The sequence below is a fragment of the Kwoniella dendrophila genome, chromosome 9 (genome assembly GCF_036810415.1).
Source record: "Kwoniella dendrophila CBS 6074 chromosome 9, complete sequence".
Classification (NCBI taxonomy): Eukaryota; Fungi; Basidiomycota; class Tremellomycetes; order Tremellales; family Cryptococcaceae; genus Kwoniella; species Kwoniella dendrophila.
Window position 1 is genome coordinate 709232 of NC_089484.1, and position 16261 is coordinate 725492.

Genomic DNA, 16261 nt, shown 5'->3' on the forward strand with positions numbered 1-16261 from the left:
AGAGAGGTCAAAAATGACGGTCCAACAACAAACTGAATTAGAAGGATTAGAACTCTCCGATCGATCAAAAGACCAATATCAGCAAGGTGGTCAAGATAAACCTCAATTACCTCAAACGGATTATGGATATGATGAAGAAGCTGTAGCTACTGGAAGATATAGACATTATCCTCAAGGTCCATTAGGTTTAGCGAAGAGAGGTATGGATGTTTTAGTTGAACATGGTGTAGAAGAACGAGGTATCGAACCTAGACCTGAAGAAGTGAGTCTATTGGTCTTTATGGATATGAGGTACACATCCATCACATATGGCAGACCGATTATCTGACAACATTTTGACCTTAGGATCGAGACACTCTTACCTTCTGGTCATATCTCCCTCAAACAACATTATGGGCTGCGTTCAACTTTAACATCTTATCTGTAAGTTTCGGATTTTGCCGCCATACAGCTAGTCACGCACATATTCCAGTGGTAGCTGACATTAGATCTATTCTAGTTTTCAGAAGGTGTCATCGGTCCTGCATTATTTGGACTGAATTTTAAAGCTTCAGCAGCATGTATAATACTGTTTACTTTGGCTTCAGGTATACCAGTTGCATATTGCGCTACAAATGGTCCTAAAACGGGTATGAGGCAAATGGTTCAAGCGAGATACGGTTTAGGGTGAGTGCATCATATTTATGTGTATATTTTACGTTGAATATTCAGCTAAACGAAGTATTCATATTCCTTTTTAGTTATTTCCCAGCTATGATTTTCGGTTTAATCAACTGTGCGACCATGATTGGATTCATGTCCTTGACCGCTATTTTAGCTGGACAATGTTTATCGTTGGCATCAAACAGTACAATGAGTTATAATGTTGGAATTGTTATTGCTGCTTTAATTGCTTTGATTGTATGTAACCCTATCTTCCGCTTTGATACCGGTCTTCTGGATCGGCTGACTTGTTTTGTCCATTTGTAGCTCTCATTCGTCGGACTTAGAGCTTTACACATAGTCTCTCTCACTACATTCCCAATCATGATTGTTGTCTTCATTGCACTCACGGGATTATCAGGAAGTAAATTACATTTAGCAGTTGCTGAAGCTGCTTATGAAGCTACAGGTGTTACTGCTAGTGGAGTTTTAGGTTATGGTGCAAGTTTAATTGGTTTTACTATCACTTATTCTGCTTTGGCTAGTGATTTCGTAGGTCCGAATAACTCTCGAACATCTCTAAGCGTTCATTGATGCTGATACTTAATACTAGACTACATCGTTACCAGCTCATACACCTAGATTGCCGTTATTCTTCTGTGTATACTTTGGTCTCACCATCCCTATTATCACTATTACCCTTTTAGGTGCAGCATGTCAATTAGCTTCATACTCAATCGAATCTTGGGCATCAGCTTCAGAGATTGGTGTACCAAATTTGATATTTGCAATCTCAGGATCAGGTGGTGGAGCTAGATTTGTAATGGTTTTATTCTGTTTGAGTGTTGTAGCAAATACAGCCCCAACAATTTATTCAGCTGGTTTAAGTGGTCAAGTAGCTATACCCTTCTTAGTCAAAGGTGAGTAAAACCTCCATTCTCATCTGAACTCTGATATTGTTATTATAGATCACTGACTTGCTTGTACGTTACAGTACCCAGATACTTCTTAGCATTAATAGTCACAGCAATTTACCTTCCTATAGCAATCGCAGGAGCACATTCATTCTATGTTGCATTAGAAAACTTTTCAGCTGTTTTATCATATTGGACAGCATTATATATTCCACCAACCCTGATTGAACCTATGGTTTTCAGAAATCCAGTCAGTAGAAAAACTTATCCAGTAGAAATCTGGAATAAAATTGGTAAATTACCCATAGGTTTAGCTTCTATAATATCTGCCATTTGTGTAAGTACAATCCTCTTAACTCTTTTCGTTCTAGTACAAATTTAATGTGCTTATTCATACGACTTAACGTATATATAGGGTATTCCAATTATAGCAGCGGGGATGTCGCAATCTTGGTGGGTCGGATGGATCGCAAGGAGAATAGCGTCAGGATCGTAAGTTTTTCCTCCCCTCAACTACTGAATTACCGTTAATGAGCAGCTCCACTAACTGTCGTATCGCCTTATAGTGGAGATGTAGCATTTGAACTTGGTGCAGTGGTAGTTACAATCGTTTACTTGCCTGTTAGATATCTTGAACGAAAATATACTGGTAGATAAGTAATGTCGGCGGTTTGGTTTAGGAATAGGACACTAGGGTTTTCGGGTTTCATTTTCACTAGTCAATAATCAATCATATACAATTCATCTTGTTCTATCACACATATATATATCCAAAAATAATTGCAATCATAAATAAACTATCCTTGACATCATCGGATTTATTAAACGTATCTCATGCATAGCTATTAGATTTTTCTGTAACCAGTGTGACGATTTAAACATTACTCACACGACCGTATACAAAATTGCAAAATATGTAGCAAGTGGGGTATCAAAGGGTATCATGCTTCAGATTGTACACAAGCCTTCTCTCATTTGAAATCAAAAGAGGGCAATGTCGCTTAAAGGATGTCTAACCTTTGTTTCGAGTAGTGGTCCACTTCCCAAGGAAAGTAGGTCACCCACTTACTCTTTTTGCATGACGATGGCAGTGGATACGAATACCTAATAATGATCCAATATACATATATAAGTGATGTGTGTGTGATGAGCAATTATGATATTGTAGCCAAGCCAATACTTCCACTCTGAACAACCATTCAGTTCAGTACACTTATTCTCATAATATCACGTAAGAGTTACAAAGATGAGTCAAGCTAGTAGTTTACCTGTTCCGCTTCGAACATACAATACCAACCATCCTTATGAAAGTCCAGATAGACCCTCTTTCCCCAGTACTTCTAGGAATGGGGATGGTCAAACAAACGATTCAGCAGCAGCTCTTGCTGAAATAGCTGATCAAACTCGAATTCCAGCGGAAACAAACACTGATACTACTTCTATCGGTACACAAGAAGCTTCACGTGCTGATCCAACTACTACAGCTGAAATTACTCAAGCTTGTAATTCATCATGTGTTGAAAGTTGCTTCAAGCGCACGGATGTATATGATAGTGAAATTGTAGTAATTGGTGTATTGGGCACAGTTGGTGTAGCCGCTTGTTGTTGCGCAGCTGGATGTGATAATGCCTAAGACTGTACACAAAATGTTTCATTTAAAACTGCAACATGATAGATTTATACATACATATATACATACATACATACATACATACATACATACATACATACATACATACTTGCAGTAGATTTGGATCCTTTTGATTACTCTATAGTCCTGTTACCATTTTTAAGGCGAGGGAGAATCACTCGAGATGGATTTGACCCATTCTTACACTTTCCAAAACAAAAATTCCCATTTCGCCACAAAAGCGATTTTCGATATATACTGTAGTATATTTTGAGTAAAGTGAATGATCGCAAAATCTTAAAGTTCCGAGAGAGAGCTCAAAAATTCATGGAGATTCGCAAGGTGATGAAACGTGTTTGAGTGTATACAGCAGACTTTGTGAATGAAGAGTGTAACGATAGAGCCGCAGTGTCTTTCCTTTATCACTGTTCAGGTGAAGGTGGCGAAGCAAACATCAGTCTTTTGCTATGAGTAATGGTCTTTCATGGGAGAGAAAGGAGCCTTCTGTACACAAAGATAAAACAAAGAAATCGACAGGTCTGAGAGAGGTTGTCCATTCTTTGCCCTGATACTTCGCGATTCCTCCTCAACAATGGAGGTTAAGCGCATGCTATCTCATCATGAGAATCCTTTCACAAGGATACAATGTATATCCGCATATAACTCAAGCACCACTGGCACTCAAGTTACAAACTTAGCATATACCTCCCAGACTACCAATCTACCAATATAGTGAGGCATCAAGGTTCAATATCAAGTGATACTGAAGATGGAGTAAAATGCAGCTGTACAAAATGTGTAAGGACCAAATGTGAGATGTTGTTTTTTCGACCGCCCAAAAACAATGGCAGGCCTCGGATCCGTTGCAACTTCTGCAGCCATCTCTGTTGGGATTATTGCCGGTGTCAAGAATCATTAACATCCTCATCAAGAATGAATGGATGCTTTCCCTTTAGCTGATGACTGCAGGTACCGTATTCTGTTTCATAAAGTAGTCTATCGTGTTCTCGTATCGATTTGATATTTACATGCATTAACCTATATAGAACAATAACACGTGGAGCACAGTCTTTCACCCGGCAGTCCGAGACATCACAACTGTATACCTCCTTAATATGGAATACCACTAGATAAGGTACATAAGTCAGCCTCAAGTCCGTTTCTGTCTCGATGAGGAAAATGATCAGAACCCACTTTTGTAATTTTTGGAATCCATCATAAACATTTGATCTGACATTCTCCCTTGCATTTTCAACTACACCAGCCATATATTCAGCAGCATGTCTTTCACCTAATTGTAATTGGAATCTATTTCTTAATCTTTGTATTGTACCTTCACCTTTAAATGAAGGTAAACCTGTACCAAGCATTAAATGTACTGTATTAACTAATTGTTCAGCATGTGGTCTAATTGCCAAAAATGCTTTAACAGTCAATTCTGTAAACATTTTATATCCTTGTGAATCTCTTCCTCCCATCAAAGCTACCATTTCATGATTTAATTTGAATGATGATGGCTCGAATTTGATTCCCTATATGACGACCAAGAATATTAGCTCACGATGAATACGATTTGGCACGGGATTTGTGAATGACTCACTCCTGGTCCAATATCGAACAAGAAACCGAAATCTAACAATGACATCGACTAATTAGCTTCCATGTAGATGCATTACGACAGCTGACTCACCGATGTGAACGATATGACCTTCACCGTCGATCATGATATTACCATTATGTCTATCCTTGATTTGCAATATATAACAAGCGACCGAGTATGCTGCCATAGATTGAATAAAATTGAGTCTAGCTTTTTGGAAAGATACTGTGTCTACTCCACCATATTTGTCGACAAAGTAAGAAAAGAGATCGTTTATCTTTGCTCGACCCATTTCGTCTCTTGAAGTAGCATTAGGTACAACATCGATAACACCACACTAAACAAGTATAGTCAGCAAAGATCTTCAAGCCATAAAGTTAGAAATTCACGCACACCAGGAGCTGTAGCAGTGACTCTGTAAGGGAACAAGTACAATGTCAAACCAATCGTGGTGAAGACATTCTTGAACATAGCAATAATCTGCAAAGCCAAGACATCTTGTCTACAATCATCTCCGACCTTGAAAATAGCCGATTGCCAAACGTCATACTTCGTTTTAACCATCGCGGCCTCATCAGCAATTTCAATGTTCGAGTCAGATGGGAGATCAATTCGTTCTTTTTGTACCTTGAATGTCGCCATAAAAGGAGCCTGTAGAGGATAAAAGATCAGTTACATTGAAACATTGCCGGAATGTCAGATGATTCAGCTTACTTTTGCATGACTTTGTAGGGGTCTACCCGATTTTCTGTCCAAGTCGATCACTACACCATCGGGATTACTTGGTAGATATACTCCAACTGATAAGGCGATTAATGCCATTTCTTCGTCGATTTTGGCCTACAAGAAAACTATCAGCTGCTGACCGCAGCATGCCATATATGAGGTGACATACTTTCTTTTCTGGCTTAGACTTCTTGATATACGGTTTCAATTTCCCAGATATAGATGTTACAGCATCGAAGAACGTAAACTCGAGATCGTAGAATCCTTTCGCTTTACCAGAAAGTCCAGCGACGATCATATCGATCATTCTGTCCAGAAGCGGTTTCATAGGATCCGGCTGAGACTGAGACGAAGATACCAGCTGTCAATATTTTGCTTATGTGGTGCGAGCTAGCTGGAACTCACGGCATCGTCATCCCTGAAAGTATTAGCTTTCATGTTCCATATGATCTGATGACAGAACAATTGAGAGATCTTCGAGGTTTCGAAAATGAACCGCTCAACATAGCCTATCGAGAAGGTGAATATCAATCCAGCTGTACTACGCGGGAAGAGTATCATAGGACAGCAACTTACCTAAGGCATCCGCTCGTAAGGCTTGTACGACTTGGGGTACGAAGAAGAAAGTCAATTCGACCGGATGTTGTTCAAGAACCCTCATGGCATACTGCAAAATCAGAGGGTGATTGCCGTATCGAGGTTGGAAGTACACAATTGCTGTTACTGGTGGAACGGCTGCCCAAACAGGTAACCACTGGGAACGATTGTAAACCATTAGCAAGTACAGAGCTATCCGTCGGGAAAAAACTCACTTTTAATGCGGCTCTAGCATTGTTCTCCAATTTTTCGCCAAGCAAGAAATGCAATGCTTCTGGTACATCTAAAACGCTCTTGGGATCAGATCTGACTAGTCGAGTGATTTCAGCTTGTACGGGAACATTTTTAAACCTTTCACCCATATGTACAGCCACAGCAGGAGCAATTCTCCAGGCTTTGTCAACGAGACGGGTCCACTCATCCTGTGACAAATTTTAGCTTATGATCTTTGTGAAGCATGGGCAAAGAGAATTAACTTACGACAGCAACAGATCTCTCTAGGGCGGCGACCGGAGCAGAATTAGGCCTTCCAGTCTCGTTCAGGGGATTACACCAGACGCTCAGCCTAGATACTTCGTTTTCTATGAGTAGTTGAAGGAGTTTGACACGATCTTTATGCTGTGATTCGTATTCGTGCATAGATGAGGAACCTGATGCGGATCAACTATCGATGAGCTTGTTGTCCCGAATCACCACTGCGTCCGTTTAACTCACCTTGTATAAGGAAAGCAGGGCTTCTATCGCTCAAAGATGACGTTGAATGATCGCCTCTGATCCTGTCTTCTTGTACCACAGCTAAAAGGTCTTGAAGTAATTTGATTTCCGCTCCTACTTGTATTCTATCACTTCCAAAAGACCATCTGAAAGCACAGTATGAGCATATAATCAAGGATCGATGAACCCGATAACTCACTGAGGTCGGAATGCGAACCACGAGAAAGCAGCAGCGAATAGTCTGTCCCTGAATTTGAGTTCAAGGAGAGCCTCCATCCTGCTACTAGCGAGCATCTGGAAACCAAAAAGTAGGAGCGAGAATCGGACTTCTCTTGCCAATGGATGGGTACTATGAAATCCGTCAGCTACAGCCTTCAGCCAAGACCGGGCATTGGCAGATAGCTCACCTCATCTCCTTGTGCGCCTTTAAACTTCGCATCATCAATCTGATCAAGCTGACTATGATACCTCTTTCGCGATACTTGATAGCTTGGAACTGACTAGAGAGGACCTGCACTAGAAGTAAGTGTGGTCGAAGCAGTTTTCTAGCTTTGGCTAATTCTAAATCTGAAACCTTCTTATCTGATGGTGAATATTCGACAGGTTGTTCAAACGGATCTTGATAGCTATAGAACAGAGGAGTCAGCAAGAAAGATTCGACAAACGGCATGATTATATCAAGCTGACATCCTTCGACTTACTTCATCGAGGTTGAGAAAAGACCTTTTCTAGATCTAATCGTTTGTAGCCAACCGGAGGTGATAGCGCCGATGATAGCGACTTCGGCTTCAGGTCTTTGGCGTAAAAGCCATGTCCATGCATCAACACCGGCAGCGATAGCTAGCGGAGTGAAAGCGGCCATCGGGAGTTCAACAAGATAATGCAAGATGTCCCTGTCCATCTACGGAGGAATTGTCAGCTTAGCGATACGCTGTTAAGCACTTGAAAACTCACCTCAGGTGATGCAACCAAGACTGAAACCGCTCTGAGTAGTATCCTTCTGATTTCCGGTACCTTGAAGGGTTTGTTCTTAGTTCGGATGTTTGACGTGGCTTGAGCCATTTGAGACTTAAAAGCCAATAATTCGGCCGGGGAAGAGTTTGCGGGAGAACCTTCTTGCAAGTTGCTCAAGCCTAAGGGAGGAGGTATCAGGCAGGCATCAGCTGAATGAACGCAGGTTAAAGGTCAGATTGCGGTAGCTGAACTTACCCTTGGTCAATACCAATCTTGCACCACTCAATTCGCCGTTGAAGTAATTCTTAGCTGCAAATTGACTTGCAACGAGATTAGAGCTATCTGCTGGCCAACCACCAATGTTTGGCATCATAGCTACATGACACAATGTTAGATAGGACAATGAATAACGTTTGCAGATTTAACTTACATTCTTGTCTATCTAGCCTTGAAATCGATTTGGAGAAATGTAATGCTAGGCCAGCACCCATTTCTACACTATCAATCAATAAAACATCTCTTGATTCGTTCAAGTATGATTGAAGAGTCGACTGAACTTCGATTGGTGCTCGTGAAATTGCCAATGTCAGCCAATGTTTGGTTACGGAGTGCAATTGACTAGTAATCTCGTTCCTAACAGCGTAGTCATCCGTTAAGTGTAAGGTGAGGTCCATCTTGTCGGAGTGGAAGTCGTACACAGGGGAATACTGCGATATTTGTCAGCTGACAACCCATATTTTGGAAATGATGACTTCACTCACTTCATCGGTATATTGCAATTCGCAACTTCGCCTCATTAGAGTTAAGATTTCCAATAATGTGAAAACAACTTTTCGATCGCACAACAAAGCTGAGAAAGTTTCAAGCAGTTGTCTAGCGTATACTAGAGCTATCTCACGCACTTTACGCATTCTATGGGTACAAGCTACAAGAATCTTGCATACCTCATCTGCGACGACAGGGGGTAGCGAATGAGTTACCACTCGAAGGGAGACTTGCTTCATGAATAATGAGATTATCTGACAAGGATGATCGTCAGCTTGGATCGTATTTAACGTCTGCGATATTTGGCTAACCTTTTGAGCGATGGCATCGAGACACCCGATTAAAGAGCTGTCGTTGATTGAATCGTTACAGAAATACTCAAGGAGTACTGAAGGTTGGTATCTCAGCGTTCTAGCACTTTCGAGATCAGATATCGCCATAAGTAAGGTGGTTTGTGGTGTTGTCATAGCTCGGATATCATACGAGTGCTTCTGATTTGGTAAATACTGCGTCAAAGCATTTCTTTGCGATTGTTGTATCTACATGCGCTTGGTATTAGCCAATAAGTCCCGTATATTGGACATCAGCAAGACTTACCGAAGCGGCATAATCCTTTCTAAGTATAGAGTTGTAAGCCAAATCACTAGCGACAAAATCGGTTGAACCTTCCAATACTAAAGCTGGAGTTTTCTCAGCAATGGTATTGAGAGCATTATTCTCATGTTCAGATAATCGTTTCTGACCAGCTGGTCCACTAAGACCAAAGACAACACACAAGAACCATAAATTTCTGAAGTGAGCTACTAATTCTTTGGTAGCAGATTTATCGGGATGATAAGTTGGGTGGGAGAGCAAAGTAGCGATCGGGATAAGCAGAGCAGCAAGCCAAGCTTTCATATCTCCGAATCTTGTTTCCCCTTCTCTACGTAATTGGGCCACAGCATCTTTGTCTTTGGAGTCGTATCCATGGGAAGCCATAGCTACCATCTGGGTTTGAGTACCTTTATCAGCGAATAAGGTAAGAAGCTCGACAAGGTATCCATCTGCACAATCTAAACGGTTGACTAAGCCTTTTGCTAAAGTCGTTTGAGCAGCTAGCACGGCATTTGATGAGTTTCGAGGATCTTCAGGATGGGATGATCGGGAGATCTGCGAGAAGGCACGGTAGACTTCAATGAGATCGCCATTTGAAGCTGCAAGGGCGAGTGGAACGAGATTGGTGACTATAGTGGATTCTGTAGTAAGGTCTACACCTCGGAGTCGCTGAATGAGCATTGATATACTCAGGTGAATAATCTGTACTGTAATCAGTTTCACGGTCCTTGGAAAGGAATTACCTATGGATGACTTACATCTTCCTGTCCGATCTCCAATGCTAACCGAGAAACTACTTCCACAGCAGTCACTGCAACTAATTTTTTCTGCTCTTCCGTAACTCTCATACCTGTAGCACCCGTTTTGATAGTAGATGTATCTGTTTCGCCTCTGAAGTGATGATGTAAGGGGGATGATCGTATCGATGCCGCTCCTGGAGCAGTGGCACTATGACTTAGTGTGTTGAGCAGAGAATATAGTGTAGAAGAAGTGAGATCGTCATTGGCAGACATCTATAATCATGGTTTGGTCAGCTAATATCTACCTGTATTCTTCCTCAGGCTTACCTCTATACATAGAGCTAAACACTTGGACGCAGCTACTACAGCTGGGGGAACTGTACTACTTGATCCTCCCATCTCACCTTCGAAAGCGGGAATGGGACTTAAGAGGAGTCTTCGAATTTGATGAGTCATCGTTGTGCCAAGTGAAGGATCACTTCAGAAACGTCGTTAGTTTGGGCAAGTCAACTCAGCAAAGAAGAAACTCACTTTCTGACTTGAATAGATGTACAGATGAATACAGCTTCTAACACCCTTGGATCAGTTACGGCAGAATCTTCAGATAAGAGCAGTTTCAATCTAGCAAGATGAGTAGGGTCTGTTTCTGTATAATGTAACGAGATATTGTTTAAGAGGTACTAAAACGCGATATCAGCTTATGACGACAATCAATGCAAAAAAAGCCTGAGAAAAGATAACATACAAGGACTGATACCATCAACTCCACTTCTTCATCCTGTTGACCTCCTATACTGAACAAGCTACCTCTTCGAGAGTATGGGGTCTCTTCAAGCAGAGCAGAACCTCCCATCAAATCGGTCCACCATCTTAGAGCTACTTTGCCAGCTTCATCAAGTACAGCACGACCTTCTTGGTCGACCGATAACCGCTCAACCTGTTCTAGTGATAATCGAGTATCGACCAATTGTTTGATCTGTTTTCTGATGATAGGGTTGGCATTTTCTTGATTATAAATATGTGAATAAGGACGATGCTGGACCCCATTTTGATGAGCGAAAACTGTTTGATTTTCAGTAATATCAGGATATGGGAGTAGTGGAGTTACGAGAAGAACGTTGAGTATGTCTGTGACTGCTGATGTAACTCCACTAGGAGTAATCGGATGAGGTGCTGTGAAAGGTGTAGTAGGCGGAGCTCGAATGTGCGGAGTAGATGCAGCTGATGAAGATTGATGTATCAACTTGATCAGGATAGCAGGGGAAGAGATTGATAAAAGTGATTTTGCAATGGTTGAAATCGATCTGGCCGGTAAAGGTGGAAGAGGGCAGGTAGAGATTACAGATTGCAAACAGTGAAGAAGTACAAGTGGGAATGCTAGAACAGGGAAAATAAATCAGCTTACTCCTGTATTTTCACTATGCATATAGTAAACTCACTCAATGCAGGAGAACCACTCATCAACTCCTCTATTTTCCCCACGAAATCCTCGAATACCCCACCGATATCTTCTCTGAGATCCTTTCTTCCCCAAGCTACCCATAAAAGAGCTTTGAGCAGTGCTTCACATAACTGAGCTTGACCATTTGATCCGAGACCTCCAGCCTCCAAGCTTCTATATGAGGATGAAGGACTAGCATCTCCACCTGGTGAAGGATTTGCATGCCTCAACAGTCCAAACAGTAAAGCATTCAGTCTGGAAAGGGATTCGGCTAGATGGGTAGAGGTGAGAGGTAATGATGAAACATAATGAGCATATGAGATAGCATGATTGATTTCGAATTCGGTCTGTAGTATTTAGTTAGCTGGTTGTTCTCGATGTACATATATGGAAAGCTGACCCATTCATCTTCATCGTAAGGTATGGCGCCTTGCTCCTTGTGAATACTTAGTGAGTCGCTTGGTAGACCGTTTAGAAGTATCGATATCGAGTTACCATCTTCAGGGGTCTTGGCGTAAGTAGACGCGAGAGAAGTAAGAATTTGAAGGTGTAAAGGTTCATCCAGACTACAGTGAATGTTAGGTATACGTCGCAAAATAGTCAGAGCCGCTTACCAGTCCATCTTGATCCAGTTCCACCTGTCTTTGTTGGATTATAGGATATTATATGGATTAGATTATATGATAAGCAAGAAATACTGATGAGAAGAGGATGTTATCTTTTGGCAACCGCGCAGGTTAATATGATTTCGGTCTCGGCCATAGCTCAAAACGTCATGTCCAGGGTGAAGATCACGTGATCTGCCTGTTTAGCTGTTTAGCTGATCCTTTGTTTGTGCAGTCGATAAGATCAGTTGAGAAGGTCAGATTGGTTTCATCAATGCTTTGATATTCAGCGACAAAAGGCATAACCAAGGATTTATATGGATCAGAGATCTCTGTCATTCTGATCACCCTAATCGATAGTAGTGTTCTATCAAACACGGCATCCAAACGTAGAAGAAGGAATCGAAATGCAATCTGCGCAACCCTTCGCCTCTTCCTCTTCGAGTATGGCGTCGTCCTCCGCATCAATTTCATCAGCAAATGGTAAACCCGATAGGCTATACGTTGGTAATCTATCACCTACGGTAGATGAATATGCTTTGATACAAATATTTTCAAAATATGGTAAAATAACCAAATTAGATTTCATGTTTCATAAATCTGGTGTATTGAAAGGTAAACCAAGAGGTTTTGCATTTATACAGTTTTCGGATAAAGATGTAAGTCAAACTCTAACTTGATCAAATGCCAACAGTCATATACACAAGTTCATGATCCTCAATGGAATGATAAGGAGGGTTTACTGACATAATTTCTTTGTAGGACGCATTGAAAGCTATGGTTAAATTACATGATCGATTACTTAGAGGTAGAAAATTAGTTGTAACTTACGCTAGTTCCGTAAGTCAAAAATTCAATTGTCCTTTGCTAGAATGTATGGAAGTTGAACAATAACTGATAAACATCAGGCACCTCCTGAAAACCTACCGATACAAACTAAAGGTCGTAGACCAACTGATCCAACTAAGATGACTACTTTATCCTTATTGAAAAGTTCCAAGAAACCTCAAAGGTGAGCTTACACTCTGTCTTTCGATGCAACATTAATCTGATATGCATTCATTTCGATTAGTGCTTCAGCTCAGATAGCTGCTATGGAAGCTAAATTAGCGCATATGAAACGTATCAAACCAATTGATGAAGATTATGTACCAGGATTAGGTTCGGGTCCATCATCCAGAAATAGTACACCGGCCTTAGAAGTTAATTCTATAGAAGGTTCACCCATGCCTGAAGACGGCACAATTTCGGGATATGATGAAGTACAAATGGGAGATGAAGAAGCTGAAAAGGCAGCAGAGGACTTAGAGAAGGAGATCGCTGAATTAGTTGACAGTGATGTCAATCCGCCAATACCAACAATACTGTCTGATGTTGCAGATACACCAAGTCGTAGTACTGCTCCTCCCACGCAGACCAATGCAGCATCTCAAACGCTCCCTCCTAAACCTCAATCAACAGAACAATCGAAATTACCAATACCGTCTAAACCCTTGACGACTGAAGAACAGTCAAAACAGAGGAATGAATCTTTCAAAAAGGGTTTAGCAGGTTTACCAAAGAAGCCTGTCTTCTAATCCTTGAAAGCCATCTCATTGTATATATTAACTCCAATCAACGCTATAATATGTATTTTGATGTGTATCAACCGAGACTTTAGCCCATATTGATGGATGATCGGACATAGGCGGTGCAGTTTAAACACATTAAGTCACACTAAACGATATTTTCCCGTTTTGCTAAAAGCACGAAGTCATCATGATCCTCTCCATGAATGCCGCTAACGGTAGAAGTGTTGCTTCAAGCTTCTGTGGGGATGCTTATACTCCGGGTTCCAGTGAGGCTATATGCTGATTCCACATAGTATGTTTGAATCTAATCTTTCGGACCGAATGACATGTGTGACCTCCACTTGACATCTTCGAGTCAGCATTACCTGTAACTGAAATTCAATACTACATCCCGCATTTTGAAAGGTCATAATGCACTAATGATCACAAAGCTTGGTATCTTCAGGCTGGCTTGTTGTAGACTATGATCTTTCGGCTGTAGAAACATCCCACAACTAACAATGACCAAACCTCTACCTCTAGTCAAGATACCTTCGAATGCCTTAATCCATAAATTCGGTTCTTCCACTCCATCATCTTCAACTGCCTTACTTCGATTCCCAGAAAAAGGATGGACGATAAACAGATCACAAAATGAAGGCTGGGCTATTGTGGGGGATGCGGAAGGTAGGAGATTAGCTGTAGAGGTAAGCTTGTCACTGAGCAAACCTGACATCACAGCTGATGGACATTGATCCATTTAGACATTATTATCTCGACATAGAATTCATCCGATACCAGGACCACCAGGACCGTTCCCTTATATAGCTTCTATGACTAATTCTGACTCTAGAAGGAGCAATCGCAGTACTAAATCAATGACCAATGATATATCAGACTATAGACCAATCAGACACTTAGCATTTTCACGTCCAATTAGTAATGGAGAATTTCAAGATTATACAGCTAGATATGGAGCTTTACAGGAGGAAGATAAATTAACATTTCGTCAAGTGATAGAATCAAATCAAAACATAACAAACCAATCATCTACTCAAGATGTTCAAAGGATATGTGAATTAATGAATATTGATAGATTATTAGATTTACCTTTAATTAGTTTATCTTCAGGTCAAACTAGAAAATCAAGAATCGCTAGTGCTCTTTTAACAAAACCTTTATTATTGATTTTAGAAGATCCAATGTCAGGCTTGGATGTAACTTCAAGAAAAGAAGTATCTGATTTATTAGGTAAATTCAATAACTCGGAAGATAGTCAGTTAAAGATTATACTGGTTTTAAGAGGTAAACATAATTCAGAAGATTTACCTGAATGGATAACTAATGTAGCTCAAGTGAAAGGTGGTAATGTTTGGATAGGTCCCAAAAATCAATATCAAGAAGTACTGAAACAGGAAGAAGAATCCGGTTCAGCCTCATCAGAAGCGAAATTAGAAGAAATTACAGAGAATAAGGATAACGATAATAGACAAGAATTGGTCAAATTAGATAAAGTCTCGGTTAGTTATGGTGAGGGTACAAGACCAGTAAGTTGAATTGGATCAATAAAACCATAATCTACATCAACGCTAATATAACCTTTATCCAGGTTCTCAAAGAAGTATCTTGGACAATCAAAGAAGGTGAAAAATGGCATTTACAAGGATCTAATGGTAAGTTTTTCAGTTTTTCAAAAATCAAGGAGACTTTATTTCTATGATAACCACTCTTCTGTGTTATGACTTGACTATTTTGCTTATAATATTTTGGTTATATCATCTTGACATATATATAGGATCAGGTAAAACAACCTTACTTTCAATTATATTAGGTAATCATCCAAGATCATATTCATTGCCTTTTAGCAGTTTAAAGTTATTTGATAAACCAAGACGGGAAATACCTACCTCAACGTTGAGAAGACTGATTGGACATACAAGTCCAGAGATATATAGTAGTTTTCCAAGATCAATGGGTTTAACTGCATATTCAACTATAGGTACAGGATTTGAAGGTGTTTTTTCAAGAAGACAATTGAATTCAGAGCAGAAACAAAGAGTATTATATCTGATTGATCAAGTCAAAGATTTGCTAAAATCACCTCCACCATCCACTGTACCAAGAAGTCCGGAAAAGAATGAAAGTAAAAATGAAAGTCTTAAAAAGATGAATGTAGTGTTAGATGAAGAGTTAAAAACAATAGCATTAAAAGAATTTTCACATTTTACACCTTCACAGCAAGGATTGTTGCTGTTCCTCAGGGCGATTGTATCACAACCAAATTTATTGATTTTAGATGAACCTTCACAAGGTATTGATGAAAACATTTGGGAAAGATGTAAAAATATACTCAAAACTGAATCTAGATTGAATGAAAGAATGTCAATCATTGTTGTTAGTCATTACGAAGACGAAGTAAGTTTTTAGCTTTTCGTTCCATTCGAATGGCACATTCCTGTTGTCCTATTACTTCCTCTTGATATGTCACATCAATTGATCTTATCTGTTTCGCCCTTCCACCACGATATCTCTCTATTGAATTAGACCTCATGAATAAAGCGCATGACGAGAGAACCAAGCTAACTTGAACGTATATCGTATAGGTACCATGGCCGAAAGGTCAAGGTAAAATACTGAGACTTGACCAAGGTGTAGCTAAAGTAGAATAAGAGATAACTAGCGAAAATTGCTTACTTGCAGATTGGCTATAGGATGTAGCTACAAATACCTAGCAGGATCAATAATTAACATAATATGCATGCATCTCCAACCATATATCGAAACTGAAA

The 16261-nt window shown here is 40.2% G+C and overlaps 5 protein-coding genes across 5 annotated transcripts; 4 read left to right on the forward strand and 1 right to left on the reverse strand.

Moving 5' to 3' along the window:
* Nucleotides 1-13: 13 nt before the first annotated feature.
* On the forward strand, nt 14-2213 carry L201_006672 (uncharacterized protein; the record flags this gene model as incomplete). The annotated part of the gene is made up of 9 exons (XM_066222390.1): nt 14-262; nt 346-423; nt 500-666; nt 741-900; nt 970-1194; nt 1256-1562; nt 1637-1893; nt 1972-2048; nt 2123-2213. 9 exons carry the CDS (start codon nt 14-16, stop codon nt 2211-2213), a joined length of 1611 nt encoding a protein of 536 aa, XP_066078487.1.
* A 589-nt stretch (nt 2214-2802) lies between these two features.
* On the forward strand, nt 2803-3189 carry L201_006673 (uncharacterized protein; the record flags this gene model as incomplete). The annotated part of the gene is made up of 1 exon (XM_066222391.1): nt 2803-3189. The coding sequence occupies one exon, from the start codon at nt 2803-2805 to the stop codon at nt 3187-3189; it is 387 nt and encodes a 128-aa protein (XP_066078488.1).
* A 1107-nt stretch (nt 3190-4296) lies between these two features.
* Nucleotides 4297-11939, reverse strand: L201_006674 (uncharacterized protein; the record flags this gene model as incomplete). Its single annotated transcript, XM_066222392.1, has 28 exons — nt 4297-4312; nt 4381-4718; nt 4787-4818; nt 4877-5123; nt 5180-5437; nt 5501-5626; nt 5682-5855; nt 5918-6021; nt 6089-6266; nt 6325-6531; nt 6590-6759; nt 6824-6969; nt 7023-7172; nt 7231-7449; nt 7525-7724; nt 7778-7956; nt 8033-8152; nt 8208-8484; nt 8539-8796; nt 8854-9081; nt 9140-9838; nt 9895-10149; nt 10204-10354; nt 10408-10556; nt 10622-11253; nt 11316-11664; nt 11718-11883; nt 11932-11939. The coding sequence occupies 28 exons, from the start codon at nt 11937-11939 to the stop codon at nt 4297-4299; spliced, it is 6036 nt and encodes a 2011-aa protein (XP_066078489.1).
* Nucleotides 11940-12329: 390 nt separating this feature from the next.
* L201_006675 (uncharacterized protein) lies at nt 12330-13499 on the forward strand (the record flags this gene model as incomplete). Its single annotated transcript, XM_066222393.1, has 4 exons — nt 12330-12581; nt 12685-12762; nt 12831-12934; nt 12995-13499. The coding sequence occupies 4 exons, from the start codon at nt 12330-12332 to the stop codon at nt 13497-13499; spliced, it is 939 nt and encodes a 312-aa protein (XP_066078490.1).
* Nucleotides 13500-13993: 494 nt separating this feature from the next.
* On the forward strand, nt 13994-16141 carry L201_006676 (uncharacterized protein; the record flags this gene model as incomplete). Its single annotated transcript, XM_066222394.1, has 5 exons — nt 13994-14179; nt 14237-15019; nt 15082-15145; nt 15268-15887; nt 16076-16141. 5 exons carry the CDS (start codon nt 13994-13996, stop codon nt 16139-16141), a joined length of 1719 nt encoding a protein of 572 aa, XP_066078491.1.
* Between the last annotated feature and the right edge of the window lie 120 nt (nt 16142-16261).